Source organism: Rhinolophus sinicus, linkage group LG02, assembly GCF_036562045.2.
Source record: "Rhinolophus sinicus isolate RSC01 linkage group LG02, ASM3656204v1, whole genome shotgun sequence".
In the NCBI taxonomy this organism is placed as follows: domain Eukaryota; kingdom Metazoa; phylum Chordata; class Mammalia; order Chiroptera; family Rhinolophidae; genus Rhinolophus; species Rhinolophus sinicus.
In genome coordinates, this window is record NC_133752.1 from 181,540,204 (window position 1) to 181,565,128 (window position 24,925).

The 24,925-nt window shown below is 40.1% G+C and overlaps 1 protein-coding gene across 22 annotated transcripts in view; it reads right to left on the reverse strand.

The window, feature by feature from the left end:
• The window catches only part of ANKS1B (ankyrin repeat and sterile alpha motif domain containing 1B), an 891,644-nt gene that overhangs the window by 272,565 nt on the left and 594,154 nt on the right, over nt 1-24,925 (reverse strand). For all 22 annotated transcript variants that reach the window (XR_012494067.1, XM_074326203.1, XM_074326202.1 and 19 more), the window contains one exon: nt 955-1,107. Coding sequence is in view for 21 of the 22 variants with exons in the window: in XM_074326203.1 (XP_074182304.1) it covers nt 955-1,107 (153 nt within the window). In the remaining variant the exon portion in view is untranslated. The remainder of the gene's footprint in view (nt 1-954; nt 1,108-24,925) is intronic.

Sequence of the window (24,925 nt, forward strand, 5' to 3'; positions counted from 1 at the left end):
AACTAGTTACTAATGACCATCACTTAAAATAATTAATGAAATGACATGTATTCGTTAGGACTGGATTTCTGGAGACAAAGTGGCATAAAGAATAGAACAGAACACTTTTGAACTAGCAGAAATTTATTTGCTTTATCTTTTAGTTTATGAATACTTTTTTAGTTATTAGAATATAGAATTTAAATCTAAGAAATTGTCTAAAAGGTTAAATGATTTCTCAATCACTTTTGGAAAGAACAGCCAAATATAATGCAAAGACATCATCACTATATATTACATTTTCATCTCTTCCATTCCTTTATGCCATTAGAAATAAAAAGCCAGTAAAAATGAAATGAGAGACGTATCAATAACAAAAGTATTTGTGCACATTTAGTCGATCTCTTTGGACTTGAATACATGGCAACATATGTTGGCTAGTTTTTATAGAAACTCTATGTCAAGTGTACAAATAAAACAGAGACAACTTAAGATTAGATATAAGTTATGGAAAATAAAATTTTGATATTATAGCAGCCTATTTAATAAGATCAAAAGCAGTCTCTTTAAGTATAGGGTTTGTATCTGCAATTAAGGAATAGAGATAAGGAAATACAATAGAGATAGACAACTAAAAATAACTTTCATCTTTAACAATGAAGATGAACAAAGATCACAATGTGAGCCAATCAGTTATCACGTCCATATCCTAAACTCAGAAATGCTTGGAAGATTCTCTTAGATAACGTAAAATACCCTGAGAGTCCTCTTAGTTTCCCCACACCAAAACTTGAAAAGACAGTGACTGTGGAGCTTGACTGGAACCAAGACAGATATGTATCTAACACAGAAGGCATAACTGTAAATACTTGGACACCAAAACATTTCCAAAGAAAGAAAAAATTACCCACCGATGATAAGAATTTCATTTTTCAAGGGTCGAAGGGCTAAGGTGTCTTTAAGAGACCAACTTACATTAATAAGCTCAACCTCCCAGATTTTTTTCAACAGGTCCATCGATGTGTAGCCATTAATTAGAAAGGCTTTGGTGTAGTCACCTAGCTCAATGGAATCCAGCCACTCAGCGACAGAGGTGGGATGGTAGCCATCGTGGCCAATGGGTCTCATCTGTAATTAAGAAAATCACATCAGGATTAATTTAAAGTGTTTACTTTGTATTCCAACAACAGAATGCATCTTGCCATTTTGGAAATTTATCTGATATGAAGCAACACCTCCTTCTGGATAAGGAAATAAGGGAAACCAAAATACTTTCGGCACAATTCTAAGTCAATAATTTTCACGCTGACTTCGTTTTAAAAAATGCACCCCAAATTTTCCAGTTTAGCTGTGAAATAAACTCCATATTTGAGAGGACTAAATATGTCAAACTTCTGTTATAGATATTATCGGCATTCTGTTGGATGGAATTTAAAGTGATGTCAGTCAAGCAGTATTAAATTTAGTGCTGAATGCACAAGGGATGGCAATCTCAAAATGTGGATGATAATTCTCATGTGCACAACATCAAAGCATGTGAAAATACTGCATGACTTCATTTAAACATCCAAAGGAATTCGTGCTTATGCAAGACACGCATTGTAGGCAGTGCAAACATGCTGGAGAAACATACTGCTGCTCTGTTAAGCCAGTAGAGAAAGGCTTTTGAGCGTTTAAAGACCATGTGTTCTCCATCGACTCTGCAGAACGGTAGGCATGAATAGAGACCTTGCTGGCAGACAGGTTCCTATTTTTTGTCAGCTATGTACAGATCTTTTTTTTTTTTTACTTTAGAAGAACAAAGAAGCGTGACAGCAACATAATGCTTCTGAGTTTAAATTGGAGTGTGAAAGTAATTTAAGCAAGAGAAACTTCTGGGTTTAAAATTTTGTAGGGATTACTCCAGTCCTTAAGCTTTTATTTCAAATTTTAGTTGAATCTGCAGTTCCTGGTTTTTGAAGTAACTCACTTTGTAAGACTTGTGCTGCTTTGTGTGTCACACTATGTACCTAATACTTGAGTTACTGAGGACAGCTGTCACCTCAACAGCCAGATATGGTCCTTCAGGGAAATTCATGATGGGAACAGCAAAATTGGGTGAAATACAAAATACATTTTCTTCTTCCTTCAGATTCAAAGATGTAAGTATTAATGCAAGTCTATATGATTCTGATCTGTGAGCAGAGAAAAGATTAGTCTGGGCGTTAGGGATTCGGATTGTAATCTCAAATGGGTTGGGCTTTCTATCACTACGCATTATTCTCATTGTTAAGATTCTCCTTAGTACTTCATTTTTTAAGTTACTTTTTCTCATTTCCTCTTTCTCATTGTTTCACTCCCCAATCTATTTTCCATTTTGAGGTTTAAATGTCTTCTATTTGAAAGTTACAGTGTAATTCATTATTTGCATTAGAGTCTGAACTGCATCAGACTTTTGTATTTCACTTGTACACTGACTAACCCATTTGAGCTACTCATTAAATGTTTGTTCATGTAACACTTAACTCAGTGTTTATGACACTGAGTAGCTACAAATGTAAATGACAACTCAGGGTTTGCACACGGAAGTTTAGTGGCATTCCCACATAACCAGATGTTATGTGTGTGTAACATTGGTGACTCGGACCCAAAGCTGAGGCTCAAAGGTATTAAGTACCTTCATACTCTAGAGAGAGTAACAAAAATACTGGGCTAGGTACATCCTCCAGGACTTATGTATTAAGAGGTGGTGGAACCAACTCTGCTACCTTGAAAAATCACCCCAGTGCCAGAAACTCCCTGGTTGTCCCATAAGGAAATAACTAGAGAAAGAAAAGAAAGGAAGACCCACTGGAGTTGAAATTAGCAGCCTGGAAGGGAGGTCTTGCTGTTAGCCATAAAGAAACTGTAAACCCCAACAGTAGATACTAGGGATAAGCTTCGGAAGTCCTGATGAATCCAGCTGGGGCAGAGTCGGAGAACTGTGCAGTGGGGTTCCCACAGTTCACCCCAAATGACACATCACTCCTTTGAAAGAGCCGTCAGTGGCCACCTCCCACACAAACGTTGTTGATGGTCTGTGTTGGCGAAGGAACTTTGGTGGGGAAGCCCAGCAGAGCTCTGTGAAGCAACCCTCATGAAGTATAAAAATGTTTGCCTCTCCCCTAATCCTTCCTTGCCCCAGCACTAGGGCATTTGGAATCAGAAAAGAGAGAGGTGTCAGTCCCCTAAGGAAAGTCTAAACTTCAGCTTAAACTTCAGGGTTGGGTGGAGGGCGAAGAAAATAAAACTGGAGGCTTAAATGGATCGGCACTGAATTTTCAATATTTTACATGACTGGAAAGTTATAGGATATGATAGCGATAACATTAAAAGTTAGTAAAGAGAGAATCAATTGAATTTGGTTGAAGGCAGGATTAGAAAAAAAAGTCACATCAGTATCTCACTGAATGCAGACTTCTCAGTAATCTGGTTACTGCCGAGAGGCAAGTTCTCCCAGACCAAATTTAAGGAGGTGAGAATGAGGGAAATATTTGCTGGGATTGTGAGAGACAGGGCAGGGTGGAGGGCAAGAGTGAAGAGGACCTGGAAATGGGGACATTGATGTGTGCAGGCGCAGCAACACATCACTCATTCAATAAGTATTTAGTGCCTATACTGATGACTGCTGTGGAAACAGCAGAGAACAAAACAGTTACAGTTGCTCCATCATGGAAATTATAATTCTTAATTAAAAATTATGTGAACAGATGACCAATAAATTATAAAGGCTCTGCATACCTGAAGAGAGGACGCCATCAGAGCCATATGAAGTTACAAAATTAACTTGACACGTATTTAATGATATGCAGAATGGTTACTGTGCTACAACAATAATTTCTTTCAAAGCAATTCTCCCATCTGTTCCTTCATTGCTGTTCCTACTCCCACTGCCCTGTTTAGGTTTTCTCATTAGCATTTACAAAAACTAACGCAATAGCCTTCCACATGGACTTCCACCTTTGGTCCACCTTATATCTTGCTGCTCCATCCGTTTTCCAAAAAGCCAACCTTTGCACCAAAACAAACCTATAGTGGCTCCTTCTTGATAAAAGCCCAAATGTCCAGTTACAACATTCTAGGACAATTGTGATCAAGTACAATCTTATCTTTTCAACTAAATCTCACACTACTCTGCTACATGCAGCCTAATACACATGATTAGACATGTGCATGTCTAAACAGTATGTTAAATTGCTAGCCGTTCCACCAACATGAACTGTGCAAGATACATTCATATCTTTGCTAATATCATCTTCCATGCTTGGAATGCTTTTGTCTTTATTTCTGGAGTGTTTTTCTAGGACTGCCTTCCTTTCTTGAGCTCTAAGATACAAATTACCAATCATTTGTAGGCTTTCCTACAGATGTCCTATTTGTAGAAGTCCTATGGGTATCACAAACACAAGTCAAAAACAAATCTATCTCCTTCAACTCACAGACTGGCCCTCCCTCTGCATTTCCCATCTCAGTTAATGGGGACCCATCACACTACTGCCCAAGTAAATGCTTAGGAGTCCATCTTACTTTTTTCTTTCTGTTTTACCATCGTATCTAATTCACCCAACAAGTCTTATAAAGCTGATTTCCAAAATGTCTTTCAATTCAGTTCTGACAATAGTATCTAGCCTAAATGTTGTTGTAAGACTTATATGATATAGCGTATGTAAATTGTCTATCACAGTGCTTTGAATATAATAGGTCTTCAGGAACTCTTAGTTCTCTTCCCTCCCCACTGTCTTAAACCAAGGCCATATTTATTTTGAAATAACATTGAGTCTTCTGGTTGCTAATCTGTTCAAGTTCTAATAAAAACTCTTCTTTCGTCTCCCATCCCTTCCTCTTTCCTTTCCTATCTTGTTTTAGAAAGGGTTTATGTCTGCTCACTTCTTTATACTCCTCCTTCCCTCAGCTGACAGTTATTTTGCAGAAACACAGCTAACGAAGTCACTCAAAGAGATTGACTCGTTCCCCAAATCTTTGCTCTCTTCCTGTGTTACAACTATGTCTCTGTGCCCTTTGCACTGTACCCCACTGGCGGCTGCAGTAACTTCCCATCCCGTTGGTGATGGCCATGTACTTACTGGGCCAGTGGAATCAGGGGAAGTGTCAGTGTGGCAGTTTATAGATGAGGCCTCTGAGCTGTGACATACTCATCCTTTTGTGTTCTTACACTCTGCCACAAGAATAGTCGCATAACTGCTGGTCCCAGGAGAAAGATGAGACTTGTGGGGCAAACCTAATTCTAATCCAAAGCGCGGAGTCTAGCCTAGCTCAGTGGAGATCGGGCAAACCAGCTTAAGTTAGCTGAATCACGGTGGATGCATGGACCCATGAGTAAGAAAAATAAGTATATATATACATATATTCTTGTTGCTGTAAACCACTGAAATGCTGACATATGGGGAAAACTGACTAATAGAGTCACATCTTGTTTTGAAACCCTTGGTCTTTGTATTAGTCAAGTTATCCAAAGAAACAGAACCAGTGGGATGTGTGTGTGCTCACACATACTCACACACATGCACACACACACTCACACACATTCATATCTATTTCTATTTCTATTTCTATCTCTATCTATCTACCTATCTATCATCTATCTATCTATCTATCTATCTATCTATCTATCTATCTATCTATCTATCCATCCATCCATCTGCCTAGATTTATTTTAAGCAATTTGCTCATACAAATGTGGGATCTGACAAGTTTGAAATCTGCAGAGCAGGCTGGCAGGCTGGAGACCGAGGGAAGAATTGATGTTGCAGCTCAAGTCTGAAGGCTGTCTGGGGGCAGAAGTCCCTCTTCTTTTTTGGAGGACCTAAGTTTTTCCCTTTTAAGGCCTTCAAGTAATTGGATGAGGTCAACCTGTAGTATGGAGAGTAATCAGCTTTACTCAAAGTCTACTGATTTAAATGTTAATTTTATCTCAAAAAAGACCTTTGTAGGAAGATCTAGACTAGTGTTTGACCAAATAGCTGGGTATTGTGGCCTAGCCAAGCTGACACATAAAATAACCTCAACTCTTCAGTTTATGAATCCATTGGCAAATGCATCCTCATGAGACTGAGAAAGACTAGGGAAGCGAAGCTGAGCTAACGTCAACATCCGTCTCATGCTATATGACTGCCATCTAGTAAACATCTACTTAGTGCATCCTTACTAATGCTAAACTAAGCAATTCTTTATTTGAATCGAGTAAGATTATTGGGGCATAATCCACTGTATATCTAATGCCTGTGCTCATGCCATTCCCTCTGACAAGAATGCTATTCCCCATTCTACTGCTGAAATTCTATCCATTCTTGAACAGTCCTGTTTAAATATTCCTTCTTCTGTGAAGCCTTCTGTGTTATTTGAAATTAATCACATCTTCTGCTAGATTTCCATAACCTTATTACAGCACCATGAAGGGCTGCTTTCTATGGTAGATAGAGAGGTGAATATCTGTCTTCTTCATTAGACTGTGATCCCTTTGGTGAAGAAACAAGGTCTTAGTATCTCTGTAGGCTCTTAGCATCTCTGTATCAAAGCATTTCACACTTGGCAGGAATTTTCTAAATGTTTTTTTAAAATTAAGTGATTTAATGCCACACAAAGATAAAATGAGAAATTAATTTTAATAGCATGACATCCATTTCTGGGGGGAGATTTGTGTTTTGTACTACATTATTATGAAAATGAGGGCTATTTTTATGGCTTAACATTAAAGTTTACAACTGTTTAAAACTTTCACATACCAAGAGCCAATTCCAGGTAGCATGCTGTATTTCAAATGCACTGGGCTTTGTTTCCATAGCCCAGCAGTCTTGACTCAACTCTCAACTAGTTGTGTAACCACGGGCAACTCATTTCACTTCCCCAAGCTTCAGTGTTTTCACCTATAAAATGAGGGTGTTGGACCAATGATCTTAGAGTTCCTTTATAATTCCTAAATCTTGCAATTCTATAATTTGTAAATTAATATCAAATTAGTGTCAGATTTATTAATAAAGTAAATAAAAAAAATCAGCCAACTCAAAGAGACAAAACTATAAAAAACATGACAAGAAAGGACATTTAGCCTAAAGGTCAGATGGCATCCACACTTCTTTCATGAGACTTCAGCGGCATCCACAATGAACACTGACTGCTTTCTCAAATTAGCAACGATACAACGCTTTTTTCAGCAGGAACATGCGGCAGGAAAGGGCTAGAGAGAAACAGCTCCCTGGACCCACTGCCAGGCCAGCATGCTGTTGTGCACAAATGGGATGCACTAATCTGTGAGGGAGAGTGGTGGGCAGGCAGGAGGCATTATAACAGGAGCATAACGAGGCACTCTGATCACTGGTTGAATCCTAAAGTCTGCAGGGAAAGCCAAACTGGGACGGAAATCAAAGATAGAAGCAAAGGAAGCTTCAGTCTTGGGAAAATTTAGGTATATTGATACGAGGTCTGACAATTAAGTTCGGGAACTTGTTGCAGTGATGTTGCTAAACTTTTTTGATATCAGAGGGATTATTAATTATGAATTTGTACCAACTGGACAAACAGTTAACCGAGTATACTATTGGGAAGTGCTGAAAAGGCTGCATGAAAAAGTTAGATGAAAATGACTTGAACTTTTCGCCAACAATTCATGGCTCTTGCATCATGACAATGCACCAGCTCACAGGACACTGTCTGCGAGGGAGTTTGTAGCCAGTAAACAAATAACTGTATTGGAACATGCTCCCTACTCACCTGATCTGGCCCCTAATGACTTCTTTCTTTACTCGAACATAAAGGAGATATTGAAAGGAAGACATTCAGGACATCAAGTATAATACGACGACAGCTCTAATGTCCATTCCAGAAAGAGTGTCAACATTACTTTGAAGGGTGGACTGGGTGCTGGCATCAGTGCATAGCTTCCCAAAGGGAGCACTTCAAAGGTGACCATAGTGATATTCAGCAAGGAGCTATGTAGCACTTTTTCTAGGATGAGTTCACGAACTTAATTCTCTGACCTCACATATCCAGGAGATCAAAAAACGAATGATCAAGATAAGAAGAGAAGTGGATGAAACAGAGTCTCAAGGAGGGCATGCTCGGTAGTGAGGGAATGCTGCAGAGAGGTCTAACAAGATGGGGAGAAAGAAGTGTCCATGGGATCTGGAAGATTGGTCCCTGGGCCCCAACTGAAAAGAGCCCAGAAGCTAGGCTGTGCTGAGATGAGGTGTGAGTTAGAGGTGAGGAAGCAGTATTGCACTATAGAGTATTCTTTTGGGTTCATATGGCAGGAGAAGGGAGATGAAGGTTTTTAGAAAGCACATGGAAAAGGCACGGAAAGGGGTATGAACTGAGGACTCAGGCTTGAGGAAGGTCAGAGACAAAGCAGTAAGAGCCGAAGAATGCAGGGGAGATTGGGGTGAGGTAGAGGGCTTGTCTTTGTCTTTTGCTTTGGGGATTTTGCTTGCCTTTCTTGGAAATTATAGCACAAGAGGAATTATTAGCTGGAGCTAATTTGGGGGTTAAAAATCTTTCTGTTAAAACAGCTGTAAGCGTCCAGAAGCTACCTGGTTTGGACTTAGCGAGAGCTGGAACCTTGTATGTGACCTGGTAAAGGTCCTCACGTGGGCCAAGGCAGCCATCCATGTGGCATGCCATTCCTTGGGCACAACCACACAAATCTGTCATTGTGTAAACCTGTGCAGCAGCCCTGATGTGCCAGGCTCAGCTACTTAAACATGCCTATAAGGCTGCAGTGGACTGTGGCTTCCCTTTCCCCACCTGGATGTCCTCTGTACTCGCAGACTCCCTGACGACTTTTGTCACATAGATAGCCAGTATTGTTGGCTAGCTCCCTCTATTCCTGCTCCTTGTTCTAGCCTTTTCTGCTCTGTCCTGCTGCTATCCAAGACTTGGACCAACAGCAGCCCTGAAAATAAACCAGGACAAGCAGTGCTGGCAGACAGGGTGCTGCCAAGTCCAAATGCAGGTCTAGCAAGTAGTGCGAGGATCAAATCTCGTAGAGGCTGACACCTGGGCTTACACATCACTGCACTATTTCATCAGTGGCTCTTAAAAGACTGATTGAACATTAAAGAGAAAGGCAGATCCACAGACCACAGGGCCCCAGAAAAAAGTCCACCCATCACCATCTAAGTGCTATTGCAGTACGACTTTGCTGGGAGAGATACGCCTACACAATGGATAGGACTATTAAAGAGAAGACCATCACCTAATAACCATAGGAGACTTGAAAGATCCCAAAGTGATCTCACACACATCCTCTCATTTGTGAGGGGTTTTAGATGATCTCTGGGAAAATGCCCTTTATGAAATGTGAGACCCTGGCTAGTCCCCGGAATGATACCCTGTCTGTGGGAACTGAAAGGATTGGTACACTGCGGTCATTGTTGCGAAGCCAGTGTGATAAGGTCTCTGTGCTGTGCACCAAGGGAGGGGACACATGTACAGGTCTGTTTCTTGGAGCCCCTTTGTTTAGAATCAGACTCTGTTATGGATGCAATTTCTATAGAAGAATAGGGAGGAAACCTAAACCCACAGAGCTAAGTGAATTGTGTTTAGAGGTCAGTGTGGACTTCCAACTACAGAGAGTGTTAACCTCTATTTTTCCCCCCACTACCACCTGAGCCACACCGACTTGGGGTCCCTTGAGTGTTCAGATGATTGAAAACTCTCCTCTTTAGGCAAAGGGCAGGCACAGTGAGGAGGTAATATTTGGATATTACTTGGCACTACATTTTGGGGAAATAAAAGAAAAAAGTCAAGTGCTTTGGGCTGGGTAATGCCCCTTAATGCCCTATGATTTCTATTTTGTAAATAAAAGAAACAAATTAAGGTGTATCCCAGAGAGGGCTTGAGGTATCCCTTATTTTGACAAGTGTTAGATCACGGAGGCAACTGAAAGTGCAGCAATGGACAACAGAGAGTGCAAATACAAGAAATGTATTCAAGACACATGGGGATCAACTCCCTACAGCACACAATAGCCGTTTATGAACAAACTAAAAGCACTAGCCAAATGAAGCTAGCCTCTGGGCATCCGCTGAAGGGGTGCACCCCCTCTCATCCCAGGGGCTAGACTGACCACAAGCTAAAGGAGTGACGTTGCCAAAACGAACAAGTTCCATAAATCATAGTAAGGAAAAAAAATGACAACGCTAACAGCAACTACAAAACAATCTCTCTCTTTATGGCTTTGAAAGCACTACTAGTCAGTCTGCTAGTCAGGCACTGGTCGTCTCAGAGCAACTACTGTCTATAGGTAGCAGCGCCTGAGAACCCGGCAGTTATCTGTCAGGTAAGATCTGCGGGGATGTGGATGAAAAGAACATTAGAGCCACAACACAGGACACACAAAAACATGGTCCTTCGGGTTGAATGATTTTATCATACTTCTACCTGAAGCTTTTAGCAAAAGGGGTGCCTTTAAAAATTCAATGAAAGGATACACACACACACACACACATATGTATATATATGTATATGTATGTATATATTCACTTCTAAACCATCTTTTCACTTCTAAAATCCTTATTGAGATAATGTCGACCCTAGAGCCCTTTGTTAAATATCACTATTTGTTTTGATTTATTTCCTTGTCACAAAGCTCTTTTATCAAACAAGGGCTCTGATTAAAGATGAAGAGGATTTTTGCAACTAGAATAAGGTGCGGAACCGCTCTCACTATCATTCACATTTTCAAGCTCCACCAGTGATGTGAACTATACTTAGAAAAAAGACATGGGGTCTCTTTTTCCCTCTGACAGTACACGTTTCCTGACATTCACGCAGCTATTCAATGGTTATATAGCACACGGCTTTGCTCTGAAAACGGAACCTTTAAATGCTGCTATCAATCAGGAACATTGTTTGCAAGTTATTAGTCTCAGCTAAAAAAATTTCCCCAAACTTGAATCTTCAGAAGATAATGAATGCTCTGAATGTCAATTCTATTTATTTGATGTTTAAAAAGCAAGTCCTTTCTCAGAGCCTCCAGGCATATGCATAATAACATCACCCACTGAAGTAGTTCAAACATAAATCTATCGGAAAACCAAAGTTAGCAGAGTACAAATGAATAAGTTAAGTTCTGACTGGGTAGGGCAGTATAAAAGATAGCATTCACGTGGTGGCCTAAAATTAGTAAAGGAGTTACAAAAATGAGAACCTGCCATCCATTCATCCATCCATCTACTCAATCTACTCATCTGTTCATTCATTCATTCATTCATTCATTCATTCATTCATTCATTCATTCATTCATTCAACACTTATAGCATGTCTACTATATTCTAGGTGCTGTTCTGGATACATCAGTGAACGAAACATAGACAGATCCCAGTCCTTGTGGAGTTTCGATTCCAGTGGGGGAAGCAGATAATAGTTAACGAGCACAATAAATAAGGAAACTATGTCAGAAGGCGATAAGTACTGTGAAAAAAAGGGAAAGTACAGCAGGAAGATTGGAAGTGTTGCAGAGTATGTGTGGAGGCCGGAGGTGTAGTATTAAGTGGGGTGGTTAGGGGAAGCTTCATTCAGAAGGCAAGATTTGAATAAAGATTTAAAGATGGTGAATTGGCTGTGTTGGCCACTGAGGGGAGAAAATTCCAATTAGAGGGAACAAGTAGAGCAAAGGACCTCAGGATGGATTGAGCCTGGTGTCTATTCAGGAACAACAGAGAAACCACTGGGGTTGGAGCAGCAGAAAGGAGTGAGGAGCAGGTCAAAGAGGTAATTAGGGGTCAGGTAAGGTCAAGCTTTGAAAGCCTTGTAAGGACTTTGACTTTCATTTCTGAGGGAAATGGGGAGCCAGTGCAAGAATTTGAGCAGAGCTGTGACGCGATATGGTGTATGTTCCAGCGAACTCACTCTGGTTGCTGCATTCAGAATAGGTAACAGGGAAGTATGTTTAGGAGCAGGAAGGCCTGTTCAGAGGTGTGGAGGTGACCCAGGGGAAGGAGGCCAGTGCTTGGACAGGGTGCGGGAGTACAGCTGGTGAGAAGCGGTCAGATTCTGGATGATTTGCTGAAACACAAACTGTTCCTGTTTTCTAACACAGATGGGGAAGCTGTGAGTCTGATGGATGCAGCTGTGTGGCACAGAGCTCAGCTGAAGCAGAACTGTGCTCACGCATCCTGTGTATGAATATTTGGGTGCCTGGTGGGACAGGTCTTGCATGGGTCCATTTTCAGTGAGGAATCCAGGGCTTCAGGAGACTCTGCTTCTGCTCAAACAGGTGGTCAAAGCATCTGTATTTGATTCAAGGAACAACAGCCAAGTGTCCGAGGGGATGGGTGATTCTGAAAGGATTTCAGGATCCGGCCCACTGAGTGGGCCCTGGCCCAGCTCCCACTGACCATGCCTTAGGAAAGAAATGCTTCAATAAGAAAAGCTGTATTATGAAACATTTTGGGGACATTGGGAACAATAGGAGTCAGCAGAATTGGCTCCAGTGAGCAGAGCTGGTGCCACACTGCACACACTGGTGTCCTCAACACTGGGCACCTGTGGTTGGCATTGGTGCTCACACGGGCAGGCTTCAGTGATGCTGGCAGAACATCCAGTTGGCACTGGCTAAGGTGTCCTGATGGGAAGATGTTGGCCATTGTAGCCAAAGCACAGTCCTTAGTAACAGACTGGGTACCCTAAGTGGGTATCAGCAGCACGGAGGGCACTTTTGCTAAGTTCTGGTGGTATTGTTTGAAGCTTTGGTGATAGGAGCCATTAACCACAACAAGCCAGAGCAAAAGAGGCAGAAAAGGGCTGATGTCACACGGTCAGTGAGAGGTCTGGTAAATGGTGCATATGTGACATGAGACGCCTAGAAAATCCTTAGCAGGTATTTCGATAAGGTCTAGTATATGCAGATAAGTGTACCCCCATTTTGAAGCTCTACCTGGAATTCTAGAGAACTCCTTTTTTATCTATAGTAAGGGGTACACTCTAAGAACTATTCCATCACCACTGGGGTGAGAACAGCAGTTACAATAAACAATAGCTTTGCCCTCAGGAAAATGTTTCCGGTTTCATAGTCTGGTGTTTTTGTTTGTTTCGGGTTTTTTTTTTTGTCAATTCAGAACTTTTAATGATCTCCATCATCGAAGTGACTAAGAAGTTTTAGCTCTACTTATGTGACTCTCCAGTAGAGAGTCAGCTCTAACAATAATTTTAGTAGTTATCATTTATTTAATTCAACAAAAATTTTTAAGCACAAATGATACGTAATATCATCCTAGGTATTGTGAAAATGTAAGCGTCTAAGGTTCCTTCCTTCCAGGAATATGTAATTTCCTTGGTTATACATGTGAAACACATACAAATATAAGAAAATAATTAAGTGCCAAAGTTTTTATAAGTTCCAGAAAAGAAAAGAAACTGAGTGTGCTGGAGAAATTTGAGAAGCATTTATTCTGTAGTTTCTCTTACGGAATACGTATATTGGGAAGTAAGTGAATGCCTGTGAGTGTGTGTGGTGTGTGTGTGTGTGTGTGTGTGTGTGTGTGTGTGTGTTTGCCGAGAGAGAGAGAGAGGATGAATATGGGCATCCACTTCTCCTTACTGTCTCTGGACTCAGCAGGAACACAGGCAGCACCCTCTGTCTGGAGTGACTCCCTAAATTGACAAACAACACTTAATTCTTTGAGATTTAGTTCAAGCGTCAGCTATCTATTCAGAAAACCTTCCCTGACCCCCATGTATTTAGCTTTTGCCTCCTCTTGTAGCATTTTCTTACAGTGCTTTACTTTTTGACATACCTGTCTAACTAAAATATAGAACTCCTTGAGGCAGGGACCAGGTCCTTCATTTTTGTAACCCCATCTCTGAACCTTGCATGGGGTCAAAATGAACTGACTGACTGGCTGAACTGGATGTCCGAATCCAGGATTGGCTGATGAAAATCTGGGCAAGTGGATGTTTGCAGACGTTATGCTCCTGGAGTTATGCTACCTCCCTTTCATCTGGCTCCAGTCCTACCAGGGATGCTAAGCTTGGGATGTAAGGTCTGTGGTTATTTCACATCTGTATCAATAGCAACTAGAAAAGTATTCTGTAAAAAGTGAACACCAGAAATGTTGATAGATGATGATGCAATTGAGTCTCAGAGGTGAGAGGCCCGGAAATCAATCTTCTCTACACTTAATGCAATAATCTCTTGTACATTTGTGGAGAAAATTTCGCATTCGAACATTTCTGTAATACCTGTTAGGATTAGAAAATTGTAAATACAACCCTTTCCCACCAGGCAGTGGCCTCGAAGTAGAGAAGAAGTTGAAGGTTAAAACTGATGATGCGTTTGAGAAAAAGCTTGAACCTGTTGGGATTTTACGATTTGTAATTTATAACCTAAGAATCACTTAAAGTGTATCTAGTTACACTTACGCTATCATGAATTCATAGAACAAGTAAAGCTAAAAATGCATTTTCTCTTGGAGACATGAAAGAAAGAATCTGGCAGTTTCTTGAGTACTTATTTCCTCTGATAAGAGCAGTAACTATCTGTTAACTAAAAAGAAAGCCGAACTTCTATTTACTAAAATAGTAGATGCCAGCTCTGCGGGAGACAGTGAAAATGGCCAGTCATTTTCCAAAGGTGAAAGCATTGACAGATGATTCGTAGAGAACAGAGATGCGATAGAGGCAGCAGCGGAAAGCAGTTAAGGTCACAGACTCTTGAGCCAGGCTGCCCGGTTTGAATCTGGGTCTCTGCCACTTATGAACTTTGAGATCTTAGGCAAGTTTACTTAACTTTTGTGTGCTTTAGTTTCTTCATCTGTAAAATACAGAATGAATTTTAAAATTTAAAGGAGTTAATCTAATAGCACTTAGAACAGTGCCTGGCACATAGGAAATTTCTATGTAAGTGTAGGTTATTAACACAGGGGTTTGCCCTGCAGTGACTTTCTGAGCATACTCAAGACCAACTTGGGGGAATGTGAATTTTAGGGAGAGTATTCACTATGGGTCCACAGAAGATCAACCATCTGGTTAGAATCCAAAGCCAAAAGATGGAACTCTAAAATTTCACCAATCATCAACAAAGAAAATGACCACCAAGAAATACCATGTAATGAAACAGTGCTTAGCTTAGGGGTATGATGAGTGTCACCTCAGTTCCTAGGTTAGTCTGCTCCATGCAAGCTGACTACAGGTATCTGTGTGGGCTTGAAGAGTTTGACTCATTACAGCTTGAGGAGCAACGTGATGGGATGAAATTTGTAGCTGGATTGATGGCACAGCTATATTTCAGAAGATGGGTATTACAAATGAGAAAAAAACAAAAACACACCCCAGTATAGCTCTCTACCTGAATAAGCTAAGCAATTGCTTTGGGTCACTTTTTGCTGGGAGCGCTGTCTCAAAACTCCCCACTACAAAGAAGTTTTCAAGGTGCATAGGAATAACTTTTTGATTCAAGTGCTTCCTCCTCCAGGAACCCTCTCCTAATTCCCTGAACAAAAGAGACTTTCCCTTCCATTTAACATGCAAAGTTTCTATTTTCACATCTATTGTAGCTCCTTTATGCTTTGCTTTGTATTAAAATCACTTGAATATTGATCCAATCTTCTTTGCTAGCCTATAATCTCTTTGAAGGCTGATATGGTATAATTTCATCTTTATTCTCCTGGGACTCTGAGACGTGAGTAGATGCTCAATGCATTTGCGGACATAAATTGAACAGAGACTTCTCAACTTGAGTGCTTTTGATCAAAAATAAGAAATATCACCAAATTACATTCAACTATTGAATTAGAATTTGATTCAATTGTATGGTAAAGGTAGGGGACGATGGCTCATTGAAAACAGCGGAGATGTTGTTTTAGAGCTCTTCTGCAGATTTACTTAGTTCTGCTTTTCTATGGAATCACAATGCCTTTAGCAATTTCACGGAACTGCGCTGTCAAGGTCTGACCCCTGAGTTTCTCACTTCATCTTCACTGCATTCTCTGCCACATACATTTATTGAGCCCTTGCTGTTTAAAGTACTCTCTCTATTTCCACTTTTCTCCCACTTTCCACTTTGTGTTGGGAACTGATTACATTATTTCTAAGAGATACAGACAGGAAACCCTCTGAGTCTATGTTTACTCATTTACTCTCTTGGGTAAGAAGGCCCTAGTTATGGTTTTAAACACCTTCGCTTCCAGCTCCTGATGAGTTAAACTATAATCCTAAATGTATTAAACATAATTAATTTAGCGGCTGATGATCAGATTTAAAAATTATGCCTTTTTCTTATCTGGAAATGAATCATGTACCCCAGGAGTAATCCACTAGTACAGAATGGAAAGTATGCAATGAGTGCAGCCACGGGGGCATTTTTAGTCACAGGACCTTTTATGTTAGTAACTGAGTTCATTTTTGTTACTTTTTGGCTCAGGCGAGAGTAACGTCAAAAATTCATTGAGTTTTGTTACTTCAGTGAGCATTTATTGAACAAATAAATGCAAGTAGTTATAACTAACATTAATTTAGTCCTTCTAAGTGCCAGGCGCTTCATGAACATTTTTAAATTTGTAACTTACAATAACCTAATGTGGTAAATGTCACTATAATCTCCATTTTACATATGAGGAAACTGAGGAGTGGAGAATTTCAGTAACTTGCCCCAGGTGACACAAGCAGTAGGTGGCTGCACTGTGATTAAATTAGGTCAGACTAAAAGCTCAAGAGAGTTCATTTTTTGAGCCCCTGCAAGGCTGCAAATTCCTTAAAGGTGCCGCCCGTGGATTAGTTAGTTTACTCATCTCAATACCCCCTTAGTATCCTCACTGTGCTGTGAAGTACAGTGTCAGCCAAGACAGTGTGGGGGTTGAGAACCTCAGTTAAACTAGCTGGGTGTGAATCCTAGCTTCTCCGTCCGATAGAGCATCCGTACAACCTCGTCACGCTCTGCCTAGTCACTTGCTTCATGTTTCCCCACAGCACGTACCATTACCTGGCATTACATCCTTTCTCGTCTCTTTGTCTGTAGCCCTCCCTAGAATGAGCTGCATGAGGACAGTGACCGTGTAGATCTTGTTTCCTAACAACAACTCCTCAACCTTTAGAACAGGTCCTGGCATGTCGGAGATATTTCATGAAATATCTACCGAGTGAACCAATGAGCTCCATTTTGAGTACTGTTTATTAGCCATTTTCAGATATAATTAATGGACTGAAGGAAGCTCAGGTTTTTTTTTTTTTTTTCTTGGTTCACCTTCAATCTTCTTTTAAATTTCTGTCTCACACACACACTGTTATAGTACACATAACGTGCCAAGCTCCATTTTAAGTGTTTTACAAATATTGACTCATTAAATTCTCACAACGCCCCTATGGGGTAGGTAAAATCAAACTCAGGGAGTCTGGCCGTGTTCCCAGCCATCACCCCATGCTTCTTCCTGGCTTAATCCTATGGAAATGCCATCTCTGTGGAGTTTTATGCTCAAAAGATACATCTTCACTCTTGCCCGGAGAACGCCCTTTCATCCTGTCCATCTTTCCTTCCTTTCTACCCAGACTAAAGAAGAAAATAAGTTGTTTTATTTTATTCCATTATGCCTTTCCTTCTTCGAAACAGCAATGCCTACTGTCAGTGAAGTTTCTCTAAGGCCATCTTCAAGGATAAACAAGTGGTTTGATCCCTAGTGGCCACTGGACAACTGACATGGTTTACGTCTACCTTTTTTTGTTTTTCGTGTTTGTCACCTCCCTGCTTTTCTAGGACTTTTGAACCCCTGCCACAGCCCTTCCCTTTCAGCCTTGAGAGGGGAGTTTAGTGGTCTACAGAGGCTGCAAAAACAGCCTTATTCGCCTGAAACTTAAAAGGAACCCCAATTTGATAAACAATCCTTTTCTTGAGTTTAGTCATTTGGTCCTTTCCTGTCCTTTTACAGTTTTTCTCACAAATAAACAAGCATCCTCAGGGACTCTGGGATTTAGTTTCAGCTCTGTCCTAAGGAACAATCTGCCTCAGGGCGACTCATTTAATCTAACCTGGACTTGGTTTCCTCACCTGTGAAGCAGACTCAGGTGAGAAGTTGAGCTGGTATTTTAAGGTCCTTTCCAGCTCTAAATTGTGATTTTCTTAGAAGAATTATATAACAAAGAGAAAGTGCTCAGATATCTAAATTCCTTTACTCTTACTACTGATGGCAGTATCGCTTCAAGGGAGCCATTGTTCTTTATTAAAAGGGGGTGAACATCTCAAAGTTAAAAGGATGATAGCTGCTGGGGATGGCAATAGATCAGAACCTATTTACTTACAGGATTCCTCCCATATTTCTCTGCAAATTTTAAGGGGGCATAATGAGTAACACTGATATTTCAGCTCTCTTTTCTATATAATAAACTATTCCAAGATAAATTCATTTAAAATAAAACATTAAAAATCCTCCCTCTCTAGCTTAGGAAGGATACAGCAGCCATCTTGCTTTCTGAAATTGCAAAAAAACAAACCACAGAGCAGACCACCAGTAAGTAGGTTGGGACTGCACTGCTCTCATATTTAGCATTCTTGGACTATCTAACCAGCCCAAACAGCTATAGCTATTTTGTACTTTGTATGTACTGGATTTTGTCATTTCAAAGGGCCAAAGAACTTTAGAAGCACTAGCCATTCCTTTTCCCAATGTACCCCAGAAGAACAGACTAGTTATTGGTCTCTACTCACAAAGAGAAAGCATGAGGCATGGGGGAGGGTGTCATTCCAGGAAAAGGCAGGCCATCAGGGTTGTGGGTGTTATGTTTGTGAAGGACTTGCCTTCCTCCTTTCTATAAGACTCAAACAAAAAGGTGTTAATTCGGGAAATGTGTTTGGGAGTCCTCACCAGACCCATTCAGGACGGACTTCAAATTTGCATTCTTGTTTGGCCCAGTCCGGTCTAATAAACATTAACTGAACATTACTGTGTCCAGGTGTTGTGTGTTTCATGCTTAGGAAATGAAGATTAACATGACAAAGATCTTCATCTTGAGCGCGAGAGACAATCTAGTCAATAGGTAATTTTATAGGGTGTAATGAGAGCACAGAGGGGTTAAGTTAGCAATCTAACCCAGACAGAGGATGTCATATAAGGCTTCGCAAGGACTACATCTGAAGGAATGAATATGGGTTACTCGTATGAAGAAGGGCAGTAGTCGAGGTGCAGAAAGGAGAAGGTGCTTCTAACACAGAATGGCTAAATTCTCGGGGATTCTGTTATCTCTTCCTGGGAAGGGAGGCTGTATTTCTTGGCTTACTTTGCAGTTTAGTGAGGTTAATATAAGTGAGTCCTGGTGAATCAAATGGAGTCTAAAGTAATATATTTTCAAGCCTGGCAGTAGAACATCACGTGTGATCTATGCTCCTCTCTATCTTGACCTAAGATGGCTCTCAGAGAACTCCAAGATGGGAGAGCCACATGATGGAAGACGCTTGGATCCCTGAATTACTACTTGGAAGAGAGCTGCCTGACACACGCTGGACTTAGCATGAGTGAGAAAAGAAATTTAATAGTGGTAAGCCACTGGAATTTTAGAGTTGTTTGTTATAACAGAGTTCAATAGTGTGCCAGGCTAAGGAATAATATGAAATATCTGAATGACTTATTGTCACTTTAAAATTCATATATTCCAAATTATCTAAGTTTTTCAACATAAGGTCAATTACTCTTCCTTCCTTCCCTATTCTCCAATGGCACCAACATTTATCCTGAAAAATCAGTAATCTTTTACACTGTTCTAAGTGATCTAAGTGAGCATATCTGTTTGTCCCAGAACCAAGAGACGTTTACGGAACAGAATAGAGCTTGAAAGGATTCTAGAAACAGCACCACCTGTCTCACCAAGGACCAGACACCTAAAGGAAGTGAAACATCTTATGTCCTCAGTTAGACTGTAGGTTTAATCATACATTAACTTTAGGTTAGGGTCCCCATGCTAATGTGATGCCTATATGTGTGTGGGGTTTTCTTTGTGAGTATATATCTTTGACTGGATGTCTACATTGAGTGGCATGAAGTTTAAGATACCAGCTGGTGAAAAGAAAGAAATGCAAGTAAAAAGAATGCGGGTAAATGGAGAGTGAGTGATGACATGGGAGAATGAAAAGTCACCTTGTCAAACAGTACCCCGTGACAATCTGTGCTGGTAGCCTACATTTTGTTGTTGCTCTTTTGAAAAATAGGAGAAGAATTAGGAATGTGTTTCTATCATTTTTCTAAGTGACAGGAAAATAAGACTGAACCTTCCTTTCTAGACATTTAAAGAAACAATGTTGGGTGTGCACTTTTCCCCTAAAGCTTGCATACGTCTTCATCAGCCATCAAGCCTAGAATTAAACATCTGAATTTTAAGGACCTTGAAAGAACTAGAGTTTTTAAGAAAAGAGTGTTGAACAGAAAGCTAAATGGAGATAACGCCACATTTGTAACACTCCTTTTAAACTCTGAAGTTATCTGTGCTCCCATTGTATTAAGACTTTCATTTCTGCAGAGACTCTCTTCCTTTATGACACAGGGTTAGGAAAGTGACAGTTACAACAAATCTGGTCCTCTATGCTTTGTTTTATTAATAAAATTTTGGAAACAAAGCCACTTTTTTGAGGGGCAGGGTTTGTGCTCTCCACTTTGCCAGTTCCCACTACTCCATATTGTCTTGCCTTTAATAACGGTTGAGTTTTCAGTCACTGCCAGTGTATCTCTATATCTCTGCTCACAAGCTTTGTTTAGTCAACTGGTGCCTTTATCTATTTGCTCTGATCAGACTTAAAGTTAAATGGTGCTTTTTACTTTCTAACTTTGTTAGTTTTTTTTTTAAATATGTTTTTGTCCTTGCTAACATCGTTAAAGTCTTGTCCAATAGACTTTGACCAATTCACTTCCCTAGTACAGATGGAAAGATGCTCTTTTCAATAATGAGGCACCAACAAAGAATGAACATACTTTTAAAATTTGTAGTATTTTATGGGATTACTGATTTATGCATATTACTTAGAAAAGCAGAATTTAGATCATGAAGACTTGATATGCAATTGACAAATCTCTAATATCTCTGATTTCTGTATGATTGGATCATACCATGCTACGTTATATCTAACTCTACAAACCACAGACATGTGCCTCTTTTTTGAGTGATGATGACAAGTGTGGCTTCTAAATCATCTAATTGTGACTATCACAGTCCCATGAAGACAGCCCATGGAAATAAAGGATACTTTGGTTGTTGCTGTTGTTGATGGGTTATTCCTTTTAACCATAAATGTAGACATGGAAACTAGATTGTGCAGTGGCTCATATAAAGTGTACCTGCCAGAGGCAAACTTCTGAGATCATCCCCAGTGATCCCACGTCCTGTGTAAACACCTCTTATTGGGTAGGGGCTGGGTCTAGTGACCCGATTCTAATAAAGAGAATACAGCAAAAGGGTGAGATGTTCTCATCACAAGGAGAACACTGTTTTCCTTTCTTTTCTTTTTTGTTTTATCTATATGAGAAGATGGAGGTCAGCTCCACCTAGAGTGGCAATCATTTCATGCTGTATGCCTTAAACTTATACAGAGACGTATGTCAATTATTTCTCAATGAAACTTGAAAGAAAAGAAGAAAGAAAGGATGGGATGTTACAAAAGACTGTGACTTCCATCTTGATGGCACTTTCTTGTCCTCTCACTTGCTGGTGCTGTTGAAGCCAGATGCCTATTATGAGATGCTTTAAGGGGAGGCCGCACATGACCAGAAACTGAGGGGGGCTGTCAGTCAACAGCTTGTGAGCCACAGAGGTCTCAGTCCAAAGACCCCCAGGGAACAGAAGCCTGTCTATATCCACATAAGTGACCTAGAAGTGGATCCCTCCCAGTTGAGTTTTGAGATGAATGTAACCCTAAGAGAGACCAGAGAACCCAGCCAAGCTGTGCCCGGTGTCCTGACCCACAGAAACTGGGAGATAACAAATGTTGCCACTAAGGTTTGTGTGTAATTTGTTATATAGCAACAAATCACTAGCACAGAATCTTGTTTTTGTATTGTAATAACAGATAATTCTTTTTTTTTTTTAAACCAGTGTCTCAAACAGAGGATGGGAAAGGAAACAATTTAATTCAATCAGAGGTATTCAGTGCCATTCAGTGAAAAAATAATTGAAACTATGTAGCCCAACAATTATTGGTTAAATTGAACTGAACTGAGAAATAAAGGGCAGCTAAAGCACAGGTGTTCATTGTGCAGTAAAGTAGAGATAGAGTAGCAATGCATAGAACAATGAATACCAGCAACTCTACTATGATCAAGAGTCCTGTGATAACAACATTCAGTAGTCATCAAATATTTTTGAATTAGAGTTTTGAGGAATGGCAACATTTAATGGAGGAGAATGAGCAGAAAGAGAGCATCAGAGAGGCAGGAAGATAACTGGGTATCTGGAAGCCAGAAGAAGACAGTGTCGATAGTTGATAAGTGTATCAAAACCTACTGAAGCCAAAGTAAGGTGAAGGTGGGGCCTTTGGAATTTCTGCTCTGCTGGTCCCTGGTGATCTTAGCCCTGGTTGTGTGTGTGTGTGTGTGTGGGGGGGGGCAGCAAAGGAAATAGTGAGGCCCAGGTAGGTTGGAGGATGAGTGGGAGCAAAGGAAAGGGGGATAGCAGGTAGACAACTACTTGCTGACATGTATTTAGACAGCTACCAAATAATACCAAAATATATTATAAAACAGAAAAATATTAGAAAAGGAAATATTGAAAAACAAAGTGAACATATGATCTAAAAGTTGCTAGCGTGCTGAAATATATTTTCAATTCAGGATGAGCGATATTAAGAGAGCAGATAAATATGGGCCTTGACACGAAGTTCTGCAAACTTTTAAAATGAAAATCCTTTCAATTTTTGACCTCCAGTTGTTATATTGTCGAAGCACAAAAGAGATTATGCCCTTTTAAAAGGATTTTAGAGGATTATCCAAAGACTTGGCCACACATAATTCTTATCTGGAAAAAGGTAAATTATATGTTGCAAATAAGTAATCAGGTTATTTCTCTGCTTAAAGTTCCTAAGAGAGTAAAAAGTAAGCCATCTTCTCGTGGAACTTTTGGTATGTTTCCTTTTTTAAAAAGTGAGGAGGTGAAATATAACCTTGAAAAGTCCAGGGAAATGTTTAGACCTAAGAAAAGATTGAGTTGGGGTTGGTGAAGGAAGTGGATGCTGAGTGAAATTGATATTAAGCTTTGCTACTAAAGGTCAAGCGTTGCAAAGGACAGAGGGAAAGAGTGGATGGAGGACAAGGCATTAATGTGGTCACAGTTCTAAACACGTCTATGCTTACAATATATCACATGTACTCTGTGTTCAGTGTATCAAGTGTCCTACAGAACATGCAGACCTTTTCAGTGGTGAATATTTCAATATTAAAAAGGGCATATTACAGATGAACCATTATTACTCAAGGAATAAACTTTTGTCTTTGAAACATGAAACAACAAATACCAATAAAACATGAAAAGCATGCTTTGAAGTGTGCTAACAGGTAAAGATTGTACTTAGCACACCACCTTTTCTCTGCTCAGGCATAATCTTCCCAATTCCAAAACACAATGTGTTAATGAAAGGATCTCAGGTGGCAATCGCGGAATATTTTTCATGAGAGATGAAGAACACAAATACTCTGAAGACCAAAATTACATAAACAGAAATGAAGAGACATTTTGTCCATTTTCTGGCATTGCAAAGTTAGAGAGAATGCAAATGAAGGCGCTGGCAGTAAAATTACACTATTAACCATCTGAAGATTGGGCTCATTACCTAAGAAGGCAAAGCATCAATTTATAGCATTATAACATTCTGTTTGCGCTGCTGAACACGTGTTTGGATGTTTTTATGTATTCTCTACTCATTTGAGTGCAGAGTAAGCACTTTGCATCAGCCTCTTGATAGAAGCTTAATTTTTGTGTTGTTTCTATTATATTGTTTTTCTCTAATGGAAATGATATTCTGTCTTAAAAGTAAACACTCCATTTATCCTCCAAAAATTCTGGATTCAAATTCTTTTGTTTCTCACTATCAAATGGCAGGTACAGGATTACAGAGATATCTTAACAATGCGGCATGCTTTGATTTAAAAATTATATTTGAATAATATGTGAGGAAAACATTCAATCACTCATTCCTTCATTCTTTTAATGTGTATGTACTGCACTAAGCACAGTGGGAAATTCATGGGTGGATGTGACACTGTTTCTGCTCGCAGGATTCCTATAACATAGAAGTGGTAGAATTTGATCAGTACCTTCAGACAGAACAAGCATAGGACCATCAAATCTCAGAGGAAAGAGAGAGCTGTGTAGTCCTTTCTTCCACAAATATTTTGACCACTTACTATGTGCCAGGTGCTGTCCTACGGGATGGGTACAGAGAAGGGAACAAGATAGTCGAGGCCCCTGACTTGTGGACCTTGCATCTTTGGGGGAAAATGGAAAATAAGACAGAAAACAAAAATAAATAATATTACTTCAGTTAGCCATAAGTGCTATGAAGAACAAAGTAAAGCAAGACAATACAAAGGTCAGCGATGGTGAGTGAGGGCAGCGGCTTTGAGCTCATGAAGGCCACTGTGAGGAGGTCACAGCTGAGGAGAGATTCAATGATGTACAGACGCAAGCGAATGAAGATCTGTGCAAAAGGCTTTCCAGGAAGAGAGACCAATAGGGAAAGACCTTGAGGCAAACATGAACTTGGCATGCTCTGGAAAGAAAAGAAAGCACATGACTAGAGTGTAGAGGTGGGGAGAGTGAGAGATGAGGCCATAGAGGTGGGATGGGGCCAGATCCTATTGACTTTTGTGGGCCACAGTAAAGATATTATTCTAAGTGAGAAGGGAATCTGTTGGAGATTTTAAGTAGAGTGTGGCATGTGGCATGAGCTGATTTATATTTTCGAAGAATTGTTCTTGATACTTTATGGAAATTCAATTGGAGAGTGGTAAGA